Source organism: Rhipicephalus microplus, chromosome 10 (genome assembly GCF_043290135.1).
Source record: "Rhipicephalus microplus isolate Deutch F79 chromosome 10, USDA_Rmic, whole genome shotgun sequence".
NCBI classification, from domain to species: domain Eukaryota; kingdom Metazoa; phylum Arthropoda; class Arachnida; order Ixodida; family Ixodidae; genus Rhipicephalus; species Rhipicephalus microplus.
In genome coordinates, this window is record NC_134709.1 from 170,214 (window position 1) to 187,635 (window position 17,422).

The 17,422-nt window shown below is 48.1% G+C and overlaps 1 protein-coding gene and 1 long non-coding RNA gene across 2 annotated transcripts in view; one reads left to right on the plus strand and one right to left on the minus strand.

The window, feature by feature from the left end:
* LOC142774506 (uncharacterized) overlaps positions 1 to 940 on the plus strand; it is a 42,113-nt gene extending 41,173 nt beyond the window's left edge. Inside the window, exon 3 of the long non-coding RNA XR_012886421.1 lies at positions 809 to 940. This is a non-coding gene — a long non-coding RNA (uncharacterized LOC142774506). The remainder of the gene's footprint in view (positions 1 to 808) is intronic.
* The window catches only part of LOC119181232 (uncharacterized), a 77,134-nt gene that overhangs the window by 21,955 nt on the left and 37,757 nt on the right, over positions 1 to 17,422 (minus strand). The window contains exons 3-4 of the mRNA XM_037432412.2: positions 7,991 to 8,417; positions 827 to 1,113 (exon numbers count right to left, since the gene is read on the minus strand). Of these exons, the coding sequence (XP_037288309.2) occupies positions 827 to 1,113; positions 7,991 to 8,417 (714 nt within the window). The remainder of the gene's footprint in view (positions 1 to 826; positions 1,114 to 7,990; positions 8,418 to 17,422) is intronic.

A 17,422-nucleotide genomic window follows, 5' to 3' on the forward strand; every position in this document is an offset into this window, starting at 1 on the left:
CAGCATTTTATTACGTCTCTTGATGCATAGAGGATTCTTTTTTGTTGTAGCTACCTTGTTATTAGTGATTAACTGTAGTGGGACGCTGATGTCACTGGGATCATTTGACGAATGCCCACTCATGACGCACATTGTGCGATGGATTTAACTTAATATTTTGGCAAGTAAGGCACTGCTGTTGATAATATTGTCATTTTGGACGTCATACACTGAGCTTTCACTCTGACATGAATAGTCATTTGCCTTAAGAGTGCCTTTAATAATTGTCACCAAAGCCGTTGTTAGCACCCTAATATGATTGATATGTGGGGTTTCACGTCCCAAAACCACTATATGATTATGAGAGACGCCGTAGTGAAGGGCTCCGGAAATTTCGACCACCTGGGGTTCTTCAACGTGCACCCAAATCATAGCACACGGGCCTACAACATTTCCGCCTCCATCGGAAATGCAGCCGCCGCAGCCGGGATTTGAGCCCGCGCCCTGCGGGTCAGCAGCCGAGTACCTTAGCCACTAGACCACCGCGGCGGGGCTGTTAGCACCCTAATAGAAATGCACAGAAGAAAAGAATGACTTGGTCGCTAAGTTTCAATTTTTTAAGGGCGAGTCCATGTAAAATGAACTACTGATATAATGAGCACATTTCACAGCCCCTTCCAGTTACATTTCCTCACTTTTCTTTTTTACCTTTCTGTTCCCCTTACCCTTTCCGTATTGCAGGTAGCGAACTGGATTTTTTTTTTTTTTTTTAAATAGATTAACCTCCTGGCCTCTCACTTTGCCCTTCACGCTTTCTTTTTTGTGCCAGTGTGACAAAAGTACTCACGGTGAACGTCCGAGCCACATCCCAGCATCAGTTGTAACTGTTCCTGGTGGTCACGACAGTCCCAGCTGAGCACAGAGTTGCCACCGCAGCCGCGCAGCAGGAGGCCCGCAGTGCTGCCCCCTTGAGGAAGCAGGGAGAGACGTCCCAGGATGGGTCCACAGCTGCCTCCGGCCTGCTGCTGCCGCACCAACGTGAGCGGTCGCGACGGCTGCTCGCAGTCGCCCAGACGCAGCTCCACTACCTGCGGCGTCTTCCGCAGAAGTCCCAGGCAGCGCCGCTGGCTGGAACTGCACGAAGCACACCCAAGAAGGCTATCAAAAAAAAATTCTAGGGTGGAAACTCTTACAACCATGAAGTATACAAAAATTAACTAGAGGGAACTCTGGCGTTGCCATCATTTAGCCACTATGCAAATGATGAGCAGTACACGGATTTGCCTAGTTTTTGTACTTTTGGTTTCAAACACACTTGCGGCGTTATTTAAGCTTGTGTTTTTACATTTGCTTTGAATAAAAGAATGGGCCATTGTGAACTTCACGAACCGATTTAAATTGGTAAGCGTAAAGGGTTAAAGAGTCAAAGTGGAACTGCTAAACATTAACTCATTTTCGTCTTGCGACAAAGCAGTTCCAGGGCACCTGAAGCCAAATGAAGACAAAAAACGAAGTTTAGACAAATTCATGCACTACCCATCATTTGCATGCTGGCTTAAGTGTCGTGCATTGTAACTCCCATAGGCACTAGCACCCGAGTTCCCTCTAGTGTTATTATGCGACCTCTATGCTTGCAACAACTTGCCCAACATTACTAGAACCTGATCAGTTTCGCAGCTTCGCACACGCGTCCGCACGAGCGGCGGACGCGTGAACTACTGGCACTGCTGTTCCATCTTGCTTCACATAGCACGCCGCGCGTGTTGCCGTTCAGACACGACAACACGTTTTCGGCGCTTGGTTGCTTCTTCGCGCCATTATTTAGTGAACTGTTGTCTCTTACAAAAGAGTTCAAACATGTGACAAGAAAGGCCAATAAACAATGCCTTATTGTTCAGCCCTGGGCTGCAAAAGTGGCTACAGAAATGGCACCGATCATCATTTTTTTGAACCACCCCGAGATCCCAATAAGTTTAAAAAAGCTGCCCGCATATTTCCGCAAGGGGAAGTCGGGTGAATGCTTCGCAGAGTGAGGGGGGGGGGGGGGTATCGCGTGAATGTTGCGTAATTGGGTATTGTTATTTCGTCTTTATTATTCTTATTCACTGAATGATGAAGTGCGTCCTTCAACGAGTGTTGGGACACTGATGTTGGGTTGTGCCCCACTACTGGTTGAAGATACTGTTGCTTCCAACGCATCTACTCGAGTCAAGCAAAGCGTAGCCAGAAATTTTTTTCGAGGGGGGAAGGTGGAGGGGGGGGGGGGGGGCACCTGTTTCATTTCGGGCAGGGCACCTCCTTGAAATGGTAATTTGTTGCTATGTATCATGAAAAAAATTTCGGGGGGGGGGGGGGGGGGGCACGGGCTTGGTGTGCTACCCTCTAGCCATGCCCTGCATGGACGCAAACTGCACTTCGTGCAACAAACCGGAAACCGTCGAACATGCTGTGAATGAGTGCTCAAATCCAATATTCTTTTGGTATGTGGTACAAAGGACCCTGAACAAATATCTGCCAATAACACCTCATGGAATACGTTATATTTCAATACCGAATGAGGGTGGTGTTCCATATAATATGATACTAATACTGGGCCTTTACAGTCGCTGGATAAAACGCATGGCCATGAGGCACGTGGATCCTAAAGCGAAATCGGCTCGGGAAACTTCATTGAATGTGTAATATGAGCACAAGATATATCAAACGTTGAATTAACCTCTAGATTGTATGAAGGTGTTTGATGAATTGGTGAAAATTAAGCGTTTTTAAACCATCAAAATGGTGTGAGTAGACCAATGTGATTTTATACATATGTATTTCTTTATTTCTGAATAAAAAGGTTCTGAAAAGCAGACGCGTGGCTGTGTAGAAGAACACCCGCTTGCGCCGCGAACTCCCCAAGTTTGACCCCCACTCAGACCCAAAATATTTAATTATTATTTCATTTGCATCTTTCAATTTTTTCGGTCATGCCCAAGATTATTATTTTTCGCTGACAACCAACGAAATCGACGCAGATGCTAGCATTTCTGCGAAACAAACTCTTTAACGCTGTCGCTATAAAAATGGGCACAGATGCTGTGCCGCAAGGATAGGCGGCTGACTCACAAGTCCAAGATATGTGAATGAAATTTTGAGGCGGACGATAATGTCAAATAACATAAGCACATTCTAAATGGAAATAAAATACTTCCACCTCGAGGAAAATAGGCGCTAGCACCAAGGACAACACCTCGCCTTTTTTCCTGTCTGCCAGAGCGCGTCTCGAAGGCAGATGTAACGACAAAAACAAGAAGGTCAAAAAAAAAAAAAAAAAACGTGCTAGGGACGAGTTCATGCCACAAAACAAAATATGGCTGTCATGGTCATGGAGTCAGTCAAGTGATTCTAACGACGACGCATCTCGGGGGCAGATGAGACGTCTCGTCAGCTACATTGTTTGTTCACGCTAAATGAAGCGATGAACTTCTCGTTGCCTTCCGCGTCGAAGAGCCAAGAATTAATCGATGATGCCATGTCAGGAATGATGTGCGGTGTTTTCTACTGCAGATATCTTGTACCAAAAGCTGCTACTACAAAAAGCTGTTATTGTTGAACGAGATTGCAGCCACAACCCACAATGGGAGCATAACACTGTTCATAAACACTGCGAAGTTTTCACAAAGGGGCCCACTAGCTTTCTCTGCCTGTGCCTACGGAGGCCACTGCGAGCCAGAGAGCCTGCAAACATGGTGAAAACCAGTAAACAAAAAGTTCGCAACCTCTCAAAGAGGTTTGCCTGTGCGGCTGCCGCAAAAAGGAGGAAACGTGAGGAGATCCTGGCTTTCGAGCGAAACCTTTCCACAGCTTCGAATGAGGGAATGGAAAATACCCTTGCTGAGATTCCTCATTTGCTAAGGTTTTCATTTATGACATTGTTGAAGAAACGAGTGTTCAGCAATAACCCAGCGAAATTATTCGAGAAATATGGCTAATACTTTAGCCATCTTTCGTGCGAGAGTTGGCATAACTACGATTTTTTAATACCCTCACGAGAGAATTCTCTCGTGAGAAAGATGGCTAATAACTATGCATCTAGAAAAAAATTGACACCTCGAGCAAACTGTATTTCTAAAAAGTGCTTTCATTATAGCGCAGTGGCAATTTGGCTGGGAAATTTTACAGGCCGATGAATACTGGAAAGAATGTGAAAGATGCCCAGCCGATTGAAAAGATGAACTATGCTTTTGATGAGTCACCAGAAAAGAGGGACGATCGCATACTAACAACTCGTCCTATGTACTTCTATTCTGGCGTCTCGTGTTTCGCGCAGTTTATTTTTTTAATGTGTTACGAACTAGCGCCCAACACAAGCTGTTTGGGCCCAGCCGATTCTGCCCGAGAACAGCATTTCGGGGACTGTCGCTAAACAAATAAGTAAATAAATAAATAATAATTAGTTTCCCGAGTGGAAAGGCTCATGAATTTTAGTGATGATTATGTTTTACTTACAAACTTTCGTTTTTAAAGTAATTGAGTTTCTCGCGTAAAAGTGTGAATGGCGAATCTCGGTTATCACGACAGGCGAGAGCTGCGACGACAACGCGGATCACTCGTGCTACAGAAGACGACACGCACGGCTTGAAGAAAAATGGCACAGCAGCGCCACTAATTCTCGCATCGGCCATCGCGGCCACTTCGTAGAGCGCGCGCCTACGGGGAGCTTCGAAACTGACCTGGTTCTAGTAACGCTGACCTTGCCAGCCAATGTGAAGCCAGCTTCTGCCCTCCAAATATCTGGAAAACGTGCTTTTTTTGGGGGGGGGGGGGGTGGAGCACTCTTACAAATCAAGCCGTTATTATCTGCTAGTTCAAATACTATGTTAAACATAAAATAAAAGAATATTACTCCAAATGGAAATGACAAGAGATAAGTATTAGTGACTTGATCTGCAATAAAATATCTGAATAGGCCAAGGTTTAAAGGAAAATCTAGTAACACAGAGACACACTTGGAGAAGTATCATATCTCCCCAAAATTTTCCATATTATACTTGTTGGGCGTGCAAGGAAAATGCTCTTTTTCTTCGCTAAATGCCAGCAGTATATCCAACTCACACTCAAATGGCAGCTACAGCCATCATCTTTTGATGAGCATGGCTTTACTCCTGGACATAATGACCACTCCGGCAATTTATTTTTTGAAAGCCTCCTTGAACACGCCTGCTCAACCAAGAAAGCTGTTTGGGAGCATTGGTTTTGCATGACACAAAGTGAAAGCGCATAAGACATGGACACAGAAGGGGCTTGACGCACACAAGCCACATCTTACAACAGTATTTTATTTGGAAAAAAGCAACCACATATTCAGCAAAAAGCCATGCATAACATATAAGCCGTCTGCACAAAATATATTACATGACTCATCTCATATCCCGATTGTTAATTGCTCTTTCTAGAAAAGAGATACATTTCTTGTGTTAATTATTCATGGGGCTTAATGTCCCAAAACCACGATATCATCATGAGACACAATAGCAGAGGGCTCTGGAAATTTTGACCACCTGGGGTGCTTTAAAAGGCCAGTCAACAGGCTCCGACTTTTTTTTACACCCCCCCCAAACAAGCCTTGCAAGTCGTAAAGTAGACCGCAGCGATCACGTTTTCTGAATACTAAGGAGCTGCGCGCCGTGCGGAGCCTCAATTTCTCGAAAACGAATTCCCGCACTCCTTTTCTACACCTGACCAATACTCCTTGCACGCGCAGTGACGAAAACTCAGCGATCGCAACGTAACGTCGCAGCATGTAGCTCGTTGATTGGTCTAAACAAGGTCTCAACAAACAGTAGTGAAATCAACGACAGTTCCTGTTCCCACCTACAGCTACGACAGAGCTACTCAAGCATATGAGTAGCGAAACTTCCCATAGGCTCCATGCATCGAAATCAGGACACTTCACTGACCCAGTTTCTGGCAGTAAGCAGATTGTCGAGCCACCTGTTGATTAGCACACCCACTATCAAGAGCCTTATTTGTGTTTTGCGTTGCTGCTCCCATTTGGCACGACAGTCTGCTACCAAAAAAATAAACTCCAGAAAAATCGGGCCAACTTCATGCCTAGGTTTTGGAATGCAGTTTTGCTACAAATTGTTGTCGGCTGCAAATCGAGCGATCGGCCAGCGGAGAAGCATGGGCACCGGGTAAACAGTAAGTAAGCAGCTAGGTATCCCAGCAAGCGGAAGTGTGTTGCGTCTGATCAAGTTCACTGATGACGTCAATTGCTGACGTCTTGTTACATTGCCGAAGTGGGCAGAGTCACGACGACGGGCTACGCTTTCCATTCCTCTGAAGGAGAAGTGTGGCGAGACCGAGCGAAAATTTGAAACCAGCTGAACGCAATGTTCTAGCCCCTGTAACTTCCTTAATACAGTCGAGCCCACATATAACTGCCCCACTTAAGACGAACTTTCACTTAAAACGAATAATATCCGCGTGACCGTCAAAATATACATTGGTTCAATGGCGCAAAATCGCACTTACAACGAACGTCTCCGAGCGCCGCTGATCGGTTACAGTGAACGGTGTCAGCGGTCTGCCGACTTCCCGGGAAACCAATTTCGACCACAGATCGCATTGGCGAGGTGCCCATACATTCTTATTGTTAAACGTCGATTCTGCCTTCGCGCCCCTCTAGTTGCTGCTCTCCACGACCACTTTTTGTTACGCACCCCTCCGTCCTTTGTCCCCCAGCTACTATGAGCACCCCGCATCGACAGACGACGCCCGTGTTTTCACACTGCCACCGATCTTTCGAAGACCGGTCGGCCACATACCCTGTTTTTGATCGCTGGTACTGTCGTTAGTGTCACCGGCCTGGAGTGACCAGACCATTTGCCAACATCGTCGGCCACCGACTGTATCCGATAGTCTGCGTCTAGTGCACGCGCGTACGCTACCCCATCGACCCTGATAATTTGCGATTCGTTTCGTGTTTAGGACAAGTTCTCGCTCACTTCGTACTCGGCTCAGCATGCCTTCCGCGCGCACGTGCGGAAGCGTGAAAACTGCTGTTAATTTGCGCGGAACGAATCGCGAAATATCAAAGTTCGTGAGGCCACGCAAACCCGCCAGCACAACAAAACGATTTCTTGATCACGGCCGCCGATTCTTCGAACATCGCCGCGCGCACCGAACGAGGCGGCCATGCTTTGACTTCTGCGTGCGCTGGCGCACGTGGCGAGAGCAATTTGGAGGAATCGGATTGCGAGAACGACGAAGCTTTGGAGCCAGTGCCTCATGCAGCTTATGCTACAGGCCTCGGCGAACGAGCAGCCTGCCGTTTTAAATGAACTCGAGACCGCCCTTATTGTTTCTGCTCTTCGAAACACGTGCATTACGAACTTTTTGAGGCAAAAAAGGTTTCTGTTTTCACTCCCAACATTTTTTTTAAAAGCTGTGTTTTATTTACTATGAACTTCGGGATACAGCGAACGGATGCCGCGTCACGTTCAGGTTCGTTATAAGCGGGCTCAACTGTATAGCACATTCACAAAAATCGACTGTATAGCAAATTCGACTGTATAGCACATTGTTCGCAAAATTCTTGCAGCAGCATATTCACGAAGTAAAAGTGCACATATTTCTCTTTACAACAATGTTCGACCTTGGTGTTGTTTTACTGGCCCTTTAACGAGCACCTGCATCAAATTACACTTGCGTCCAGCATTTTCGCTTCCATTGAAAATGCCGCTGCCAACGGTGGTACTCAATCCGGACACCTGCGGGTCAGCTATCAAGCGCCATAACCACTAGACCACCGTGTTGTAATATGAATTTTGTGCAAGTGGCGCACACGTGACTTATCACAGGCTTTTTGCTATATATATATGGTTACCTGTTTTCAAATAAAAGACTGTTGTCAAATCGGTGCTTATGTGTGTGAAGCTTCTTTTCTTTGTTTTTGTCTTGTGTGCTATCACGGTCCAAGACTGCTCAACCGAAGTGACCACGACACATGCGCAGTACCACCCACCATTGATGCACAGCTTGGACCTTGAAGCGTGCTTCGGCTGGCTCACTCATGGCATGCAGCGGCTCAAGACAGCGCAGCCGTGTGGCACCCATAAGTAGCAAGTCAGGCGCCCGCACCTCGAGAGGGGCACCAGCCTCTCCAAGGGGCTGCCAAAAACCCTGCGAGAACCAGTCAGGCCAGGTGCACATGCTACCCGGCGGCGTCAGAGGCGGCCACAGCCGCAGCGTGCGCGATCCTTCGGTCGCACCACTCAGGGCGTCGCACGTCGCGTCCCCTGATTGAGCGAGTTGCCAGCCGCCATCGAACTGCTCATATGCGAAGCAGCGCAGTCGATCAGCATCAGTCTTGGCCGCTGCGTGCACCAGTCGGCCAACCAGGTAGCGCACAGAGCCCTCCTTCCAAGAGGCCAGGCACGTCAGCTGCTCCTCTGCGTTATTATACAATACATACAATTGTAGTGATGAAGGAGCAAGGAATTCACCAGTGGGATGCTCAATTGGTGCAAAGTGTGAGTGCTGTTCGCAAAGTGTTGGTGTTGAGCCTGTTAGACTTTTTGCCAGATACCTGATGTCAAATAAACAACCTTGCAATGTGGTGGAGATGCTGGGTGCTAAAATTGAAGCCGGAAGCCAGAAACCAAATTAACACGAATTCGAGCTTTATCCCTAAGCCAGTCTATGTTGTAGTATGTATTTTGTTGTAGTAAACGTATGTGGCGGCACTTTAACACTAGAGACCCACTAAGAGAGGGCGCCACTGAGTGTTTACAGAGATATATATACAAGGTATTAATGATCAGTACCGGGCACTTAGTCATCCGCCCAGCCGAACGTCACGTCGTTCTATCGTTATTCTCGACATGGTGTCAGAAGTGGGGTCTGCATCATAGTAAAAATACTCTTGGCCGAGAAGAACACCAAGGAAAGCGAGCTATCTGCGGGGACTGGTGGGAAAGCCAAGATTGCAAGGCCCAATTTGCAACTGCCAACCTATTTTGACTTTGAGAACCCAGTGGCTTGGCAAAGGTGGCATCAGCAGTTCGACGACTAGGTTTCTCAATAGGTCCTCAGGCGGGGAACGACGAAGTTCTCGTCAAAATGCTGTTCTACTGCATGGGAACCAGGTCAAGAGACATTTTATGTTGATTGCAGGAACGGGATTAAGACTATGCAAAGTACAAAGTCATCATTGGTAAGCTCGACGATTATTCACACACCCCGACAACTAGCTGTACGAGAGCACAAAGTTCCACCGACGTGTTCAACAGGTAGGCGAGACAGCTGACGGTTTCTTCAGCGCAGTGGGAAACATGGTGAAATGCAATTACTCCTGACGGGACATAGAGGAGCGACTGGTCTGCGACCGTTTTATCGTCGATCTTCCTGACACGAAATTATCGAATAGGCTGTTCCGCAATCCAAAGCTTACGATACATGAAGCACTAATTTGTGTCTGTCAAGTGGAAGACGCTGAATGATTTGCTCTTTTATTCTCTGCATGTTCACCAGCAGCGATAATGCATCCCGAAGTGATAAACGTGGATGCAGTGAATTTCATGCAGAACCGCCCACAGCAGCAAGAGACGTGCAATGCAGCAGCCCCTATGACTGCACGTTTCTTCACTTTGTAGATTTTGTGGCCATTCCTTACATCCGCGCTCAGAATGTCCTGCATGCTGAGCAACCTGCAACAAATATGGAAAGAAGGGCCACTTCGCAGTGGTTTGCCAGGCTAACAAGCACCTTTCATTGAGGAATTAGATGCTGTTGGTTCGAAGCGCGGATCAAGTTCGTTAATGTAAAAGTGAATGGAATGCCGTTATGCTTCAAAGTTGACAGCAGCACTGAGGTCACAGTTGTCCACAGTACATTTTCTGGAATTCCGTCATAGCTTGAGATGCCAGAAGAAAAACTTTCAGGACTTGCAAGACAACCATTGGATGTGCTGGGAACGTTCATCGCCACTCTGCAGTGGAAAAGCAAGTCGGCAACGCAAAAGTTCACGTGCGTCAGTCACAGGTCGCACCACTTCTTGGGTTTCCTGCTGTCCAGGAGCTGGGGGTGGTCAAGTTCGTGGATCCGCTGGTCAAGACACAAGGCAACCAGGCGGCATCAAACAAGCTGTCCTGTGGTTTGGGCGAGCTACAAGAAGCTTACAATGTACGCCTAAAACCAGATTCTCTCTCCTATTCGCTGCTGGTTCCATGCATGTGCCCATTCCTTAACATGGTGTCATGAAGGCGGAGCTCGACAGGCTTGAAGTGGAGGGCGTGATGAGACGTGTGTCAAAGCCTACACAGTGGTGCGCGGGTATGATCACTGTACCAAAGACATACTTGCCAAAGTTCAAAGATTCTGAATCCGGGAGATTTCTGCAACGTGGGGGGGGGGGGGGAGGCACTGAAATTATTTCTTTTTTTTTCGGCACCAAAAAAATGCAAGGTCAAACAAACAAACAGAAACAACATCGCAATAAACAAGCGGGGTGGGGTTGGGGGTTTCAATCGCAGGCGCCAACATCAGCATTGCGGTCTCGGAGTGGCCGAACACACGAGGGTAGGGTTTCCCACTAAAGCGAGTCTCAAAGGATCAAACACAACTAACAAAATCTATTTCCGTCGAAACAACTCATGTATTTCTTCACACGTGAACGGATGGGATGGCGCAGCTGGCTGCCGCAAAAGTGCGGGTCAAAGCTTTGCTCACTACTAGATTCTTTTGACAGGAACGCCAAAACGCATCTGGCCCCTTTTCATTGGGATACAAATTATATGGACAGTCTACTACGCTGGTGTTTTGCTGTTGCTGCCACTGCCGTAATTCACGTGTGTGTGTGTGTATATATATATATATATATATATATATATATACCGTATTTACTCGCATAATCAGCGCACTCGCATAATAGGCGCACCCCTAGTTTGGTCGCGGAAAATTCGATTTTTTTTTATTCCGCGCATAATAGGCGCACCCCGAACTTGGCCGTGATCAGAAACGATTCTACCCCCCAGCGGTACAGTTGGAACGCGTTCCCCGTACCCTGAAGAAAAAAAGAAGGCAAATCGACGAGCAAATAAAAAAAATTCAAAGTGCAACGACCTAACCAACGTGTTTGTCGAAATAAAACTTGAAAAAAAAAAGAGTCCATGAGCGAAAAAAAAACGGCTGTTCCATCAATTACTGATACCCCCAAATTGCCGCGCTTTTTGGAGGTCACGTGCACAACGCCGGGGGCTCGATCGCCATCACCACCATCAGAGAAAAAGAAAGTAACGCCATTTTGCAAGCGGTGTGCGTATGTTGTGGTCGTGTATTGAACTTTGGTTCCACCATGGGGAAGTACGCGAGCTACACGGCTGGGTTTAAACTGAAGGCAGTGCAGTACGCGCTGGAGCACGGCAACCGGGCTGCAAGCAGGCATTTCGGCGTTGGAGAAACCAGTATTCGGTACTGGAGGGACCAAGAAGAAAAACTTAAGGCGACGAAGAAGACACGACGGGCTTTCCGCGGTGCCAAGACCGGCAGGTATCCGAACGTCGAAGAGCAACTGGTCCGGCATATACGGGAGCTACGACAAGACGGCTGTGCTGTGTCGTTGGTTATTGTGCAGACTGAGGCGCGCAGAATAGCCCGAGCGCAGGGCATCGAAGCAAGAGAGTTCAAAGCCAGCTCTGGATGGACAACTCGTTTCATGCGGCGCCATGGCCTCGCACTGCGAAGGCGGACCACCTTGTGCCAGAGCTTGCCCGCAGCATATGAGGACAAAGTGGTGGACTTCCACAGTTTTGTTATAAAGCTCCGACAGCAGAAAGACTTCATTTTGTCCCAGATCGGCAACGCTGATCAGACCCCCCTTTGCTTTGATATGCCGTGGAACACGACAGAGGAGGAGAAAGGTGCACGGAGCGTCATCGTCAGAACGTCTGGCGCTGAAAAACAACGATGCACCGTAATGCTGGCGGTGACAGCGGATGGGCGTAAGCTACCGCCTTAAATTATTTTTAAACGTAAGACGCTCCCAAAGGCCAAATTCCCTCAAGGCATCTACGTCAGAGTCCAGGAAAAAGGCTGGATGAGCGCGGAACTCATAATGGATTGGGTGAAAACAGTCTGGGGTCGGCGGCCGGGTGGTCTGTTGTTGCCGTCCATGCTTGTCCTGGACAGTTTTCGTGGGCACCTAGTAGACCGCGTACGAGATGAGCTAAAGGAGCTGCGCACAGATCTGGCAGTGATTCCGGGCGGCCTCACATCGATACTGCAGCCTTTGGACGTGTCCTTGAATAAACCTTTCAAGGACAATGTTCGAAGGCTGTACACCACCTGGATGGCTGGAGGACAATATCAGCTGACTCCAGGTGGTAAGATTAAGAGGCCGCCTGTGGAAATGCTGTGCGCTCGGATCGTGGAAGCGTGGCAGGCAATATACGACGAAGTCGTCAGGAAAAGCTTCAAGAAGACGGGCATCTCGAACGCACTGGATGCGAGTGAGGATGACATGTTGTGGGGTGCGGATGATTCGGACACCGAAAACGAATCCCCGCTCGGCGAGGATGGATGTGTGATCTCCGACTCGGACTCCGAATAAGGAAAAGGAGGAACAGCTACGACTTTTGTGTAAATAAATTTTACGTGCGTGTGTGCAGTTGACGGCTCTCCCTTGTTCATTAAAAGGTACGTAGGTATGTTTGTTTTATGCTGAATTAATTGGTAAACGATAAAGTCGCCTTTTACTTGACAGGTGTGCAGATTTAAAGCGCGAGAACCGAGTTGAAAAAATTTTCGAAAATTTTACCCCGCATAATTGGCGCACCCCTAACTTCGAGCCGGATTTTCTGAAAAAAAAGTGCGCCTATTATGCGAGTAAATACGGTGTATATATATATATATATATATATATATATATATGAACACTCAAGAAAAAAAAAAAAAAGCTGCCTCTGCGTGCCTCACCACGCTCATCTCTAATGCGTACTTTGCCCCGCGGATGGCGAGTGGGTTGGAAAGGGGGGCTTAAAATGATGCTTGTGCGCGCACGCTTATCCTTTGGCGGGGAAAATTGTGTTTGACTTTTGCTGGAAGGATTGCGTTAGTTGCCGGACCCACAAAGGCCACTTCGGTCTCTGCACAGGCCCCGTTGGCGAAAAGAGCGCGCTTTTCATACACAGCAAGATTTAGCAACTGGGACACTTGTTAGTTTTTACACATCTGTACCTGTGATTACGTATCATGCATCGTGTTTGTTTAAGCAGTGCATTACGTGTTGTGCGGTAAACGTTGTTAGTGCGCTCTCATTCTGTGTGTATCGTTTTCGTCCGTCATTTGTACCTGACCGCGCTGCACGTTTCGATCTGCTTGCTGTTCTCAGCGTGAGATTCCAAGTTGTTGCTGTCGCATTCGTTGCTTCACCCTTGCGGCGATACCGACTTTTTCTTTACAAATTTACTGCCTTCATTCTACCGTTGCGTGCCCTCGTAGCTCGTAGATCCTATTGCATCGCCGTGACGACGCGAACGGCAGTTCCTTTTACAATCCCCGTGCGCTTGGCTGCACACGCGCCTTCAACACTGTCGTGTTATGCCATCTACGCTTGCATTTTCCGCACTTTTGTCTGCAGTGTCTGTGGAAAGCAGCGTTGCTTTGACTAGTTGAGCGCAGACTTTTGGGGTTCTATCAGTTACGTCATCGCCATACATGATCGTGTCAAGAGCGACCACGATTTCGTCCACCGCGGTTGTGGCAACGACACGCACTGTAGAAGGAAGACAGTGCGTCTTTTTCCTAATCATTTCCTAATCACTCGCCGTGATTAGGAAATGTGTTCGGCACAATCGAACTTATGCCCAATAGACACAGTGGAAGTTGGATTTTCACGAATTTGTATCTGCCGCGGTTTCGCATGACTGAGATTTTACTGTACGTTTAGATGAACAAATCTTAAACTGATTTATATTAAAATGGGGTAGGTCCGAAAAGCCTGGAACGGATTGAGCTGCTTTTTTGTCAATGCGGCCAGATCACGCACAGAAATTTCGATTTCCGGGAGATTTTCATGACAACCATACAAACGGAAAAAAGGGTGTAAATTCGGGAGTCTCCCGGCCAATCCGAGAGACTTGGCAGGTATGCAAAGGCATCCGATTCATACCACATCTGTGTCGACCTAACCAAAATGAACCAGGTGGTGTTGCATGAGCGTCATATCTTGCCCACCGTCGACCAAGTTTTCGGACTACTGGGTAATGCTCAGGTGTTTTCGAAACTTGACGCCACATCAAGCTTTGATCGAGTAAAACTGCCAGACAGAAGAGTCTGAAGAATTAACAAGATTCATCACAACGTTCGGACAGTATTGTTATCGTCAACTGCCATTCAGTATAACGTCCGCCCCCGAATACTTTCAGCGCCAAACGAAATACTTTCTCGAGAGTCAAAACGGTGTCATAAACATGATCGACGATATTTTGGTGTTTGGCCGCAACTGTGCAGAACATGAAAGTCGACTTCGAGCAGTTCTGGATCGACTGATAAATGCCGGGCTGACCCTAAAAAGTCGAAATGTCAATTCGGCATCACAAGCGTTAAGTTCCTCAACGTTATCTGTGGCAGCGAAATTTCACCAGACCCAGACAAGCTTGCTGCTGTCAAGAACATGGAACCTCCTGCCGATGTCGGTGGCCTCCGCAGACTATTGGGCATGGTAAACTACGTGGGACGGTTCTTACCGCATCTGTCAGAGGAGACTGCTGCTATTTGAGGATTAAAGTGACTGGGTGTGGGGACCAGCCCAGCAGGTTGCCTTTCAAAAGTTGAAAGACATGATGTCGTCCAACATTGTATCCACAGCTTCCAGTTCGCTTGGTTTAGGCGCTGTTTTGCTACAAAACCAACAATGCGGTTAGCACCGAGCCGTGGTCTGCGCATCACACTCCTTTACACCAACAGAACAAAGGTACAGCCAGACGGAAAAGGAGGGCTTGGCAGTTGCATGGGATGTCAAGCGGTTCGACGAGCATGTCCAAGGCTTACAATTGCCCATCGAGACCGATCACTTACCGCTCATATCCTTGCTTGGTTCCATGAACGTCGACGCTTTACCACCGAGGATCCAAAGGATTTGACTGAAACGCACAAAGTACCAGTACACAATTTTGTACGTTCCGGGGAAGCTGCTGGCAACGGCAGACACACTATCAAGAGCACCGGTCCTACTAGCGCCCCCAGTAGAAGAAAACCAAGTGGAGTTGTACATGACTGAGGTCGTCTGCAACATCGAGGAAGGCACACAAATTATCCTTGAAGCGGTTCGTCAACAATGTTAATGGAAGAGGAGAGCGTTACCCTCGTGAAGTACTACAGGCAAGGTTGGCCCCGAGAAAACAAAGTTCCATGAAACCTCTCGAAGTATTGGAAGCACCAAGGTGAGATGACCATGCCCAAGGGACTGCTCCAGAAAGGAGGGCGTTTGATGATTCCGGAGGCTCTACAGAGGGACCTGTTGGATTCTTAGCACGAGGGTCATCGGGTTGTGAACTGATGCAAGGAGCGCGAATGTAAACATTTGACAGAAGTCTGTCTGGTTGGGTATGAAACTGGGAGATGATATAGGCTCCAACCAAAAGTTTTTAAGAGACCCGACATTTCGGAACCGACTTGGTTCCTTCTTCAGGGGTGACAGCGTAGGCTACGTAGCAGCAGCGTCTTCAAAGCACTCGAGGGGTGTCTAATGACCCCTCTCTCTGTCTCTCTCTCTCTCTGTCGTTTTGCCGTGGAGCGCAGTCCGTGTGTGTACACTGGGGAAAGGGTTCCGAGAGAGCGGTTGATATGTGCTGGGCTGTTCTTTGAATGTGCCACGACTCGAGTAACAACCTTCTCCTCCAGTTCGGCTCGCTTTCGAGGATGGCCGTCGCTTCAAAATTTATCTTGTGTTCCAATGTCTCAGCATGTTCGGCGACTGCGCTGCGCTCTTTGTAGATCTTCCGCACATCGTTGGCGTGTTGCTTCAGTCGTTCCGGTAGGTTTTTCGTCCCGCCGATGTATACGACGCGGGGCACTCGGCGCACGGAATTTCGTAAACGACATCGGGGCTCCTGTCCGTTGTTGGCCGGTCTTTCGGGTGGGGGAGAAGACGGCCCAGCGTACACGAAGGCACGTGCGCGATGCGAACCCCTTCTTTCTTGAAGATCCGTGCCAACATCTCGCTAGTTCCCTGAACGTATGGAACCGGTACACGTTTTGGGGGGCTGCCAATTAAGGTTGATTGGGGTTTTCGTATCCTCTGTTGCTCTGCGCGGCGGGTGGCAGCTCAAATGAAGTTTTTTGGTTATCCATTTTTTCTGAGGTCAGCAATTACGCGGGCCTCCTCTTTTTTTTTGCTCGGTGTCATTAGAACATAAGTTCCTCGCTCTCTCGAGTAGCGTGGTCACAATCGAGGCCTTGTGGCAGGCGGGGTGGGAAGAATCGAATTGAAGGTAGCGGCCCGTGTGGGTTGGCTTCCTATGAACTGAGAACTTCAGGCCGTTGCGCTTTCTTGCCACCTGGACGTTGAGAAAGGGCAGGCAGTGGTCGCTTTCACACTCGGTCGTGAATTGTATGGCTGGGTGCACGGAATTTAGGTGTTGTCTGAAGTTTTCAACTTCAGCCGTCTTAATGACGCAAAAGCAGTCGTCGATATAGTGCAGAAAAAGCTTGGGTCGCGGCGAGAAGAAGCTGAGTGCTTTCTCTTCTATGTACTCCATGGTCAGGTTTGCCATCGTGACGGAGATGGAAGCTCCCATCATGGTTCCACTGTTCTGCCTGAAAATAGTTTCTTTGTAGGAGAAGTACGTACTGGAGAGGCAGAACTCCAGTAGATGACAGAACTGGTCAACCGCCAAAGGAGTCCTCTCACTCAGGCTTGCGTCCTCCTCAAGAGCAGTACGAGCAGCGGAGACAGCTAAGAGAACTGGCATGTTGGTGACATGACACTGATTATGACACTACGCAACACCTTCAGCCAGGCAGTTATACCAGCAATAAAGAGTGTCATGGCTCGATTCGGCATACCAGAAGTACTTCGAAGTGACAACAGCCCCCAGTTTTCGTCACACGAATTTGCAAGTTTTGCCCAGAACTATGGGTACAGTCACATCACAAGCAGTCCTGGTTACCCTCAATCGAATGGTGCGGTGGAGCGGGCTGTCAAAACTATCTGTTCCGCAAAAGTAACGACCAGTTCCTCGCACGGCTGGTGTATCGCGACACACTCGGTGTCACTGGCTACAGCCCGGCCCATCTCTTCATGGGACGACAATAGACACGTATTCCCAGAGACCAGGGCAAGCTATCACCAGACCTATCACGACCAGACGTAGTCTTCTAAAAGGACGCCTCCGCCAAGAAAAGGCAAGCTCGGAACTTCAACTGTTGGCATGAGCGAGAGAGCTCTGGGACCTTT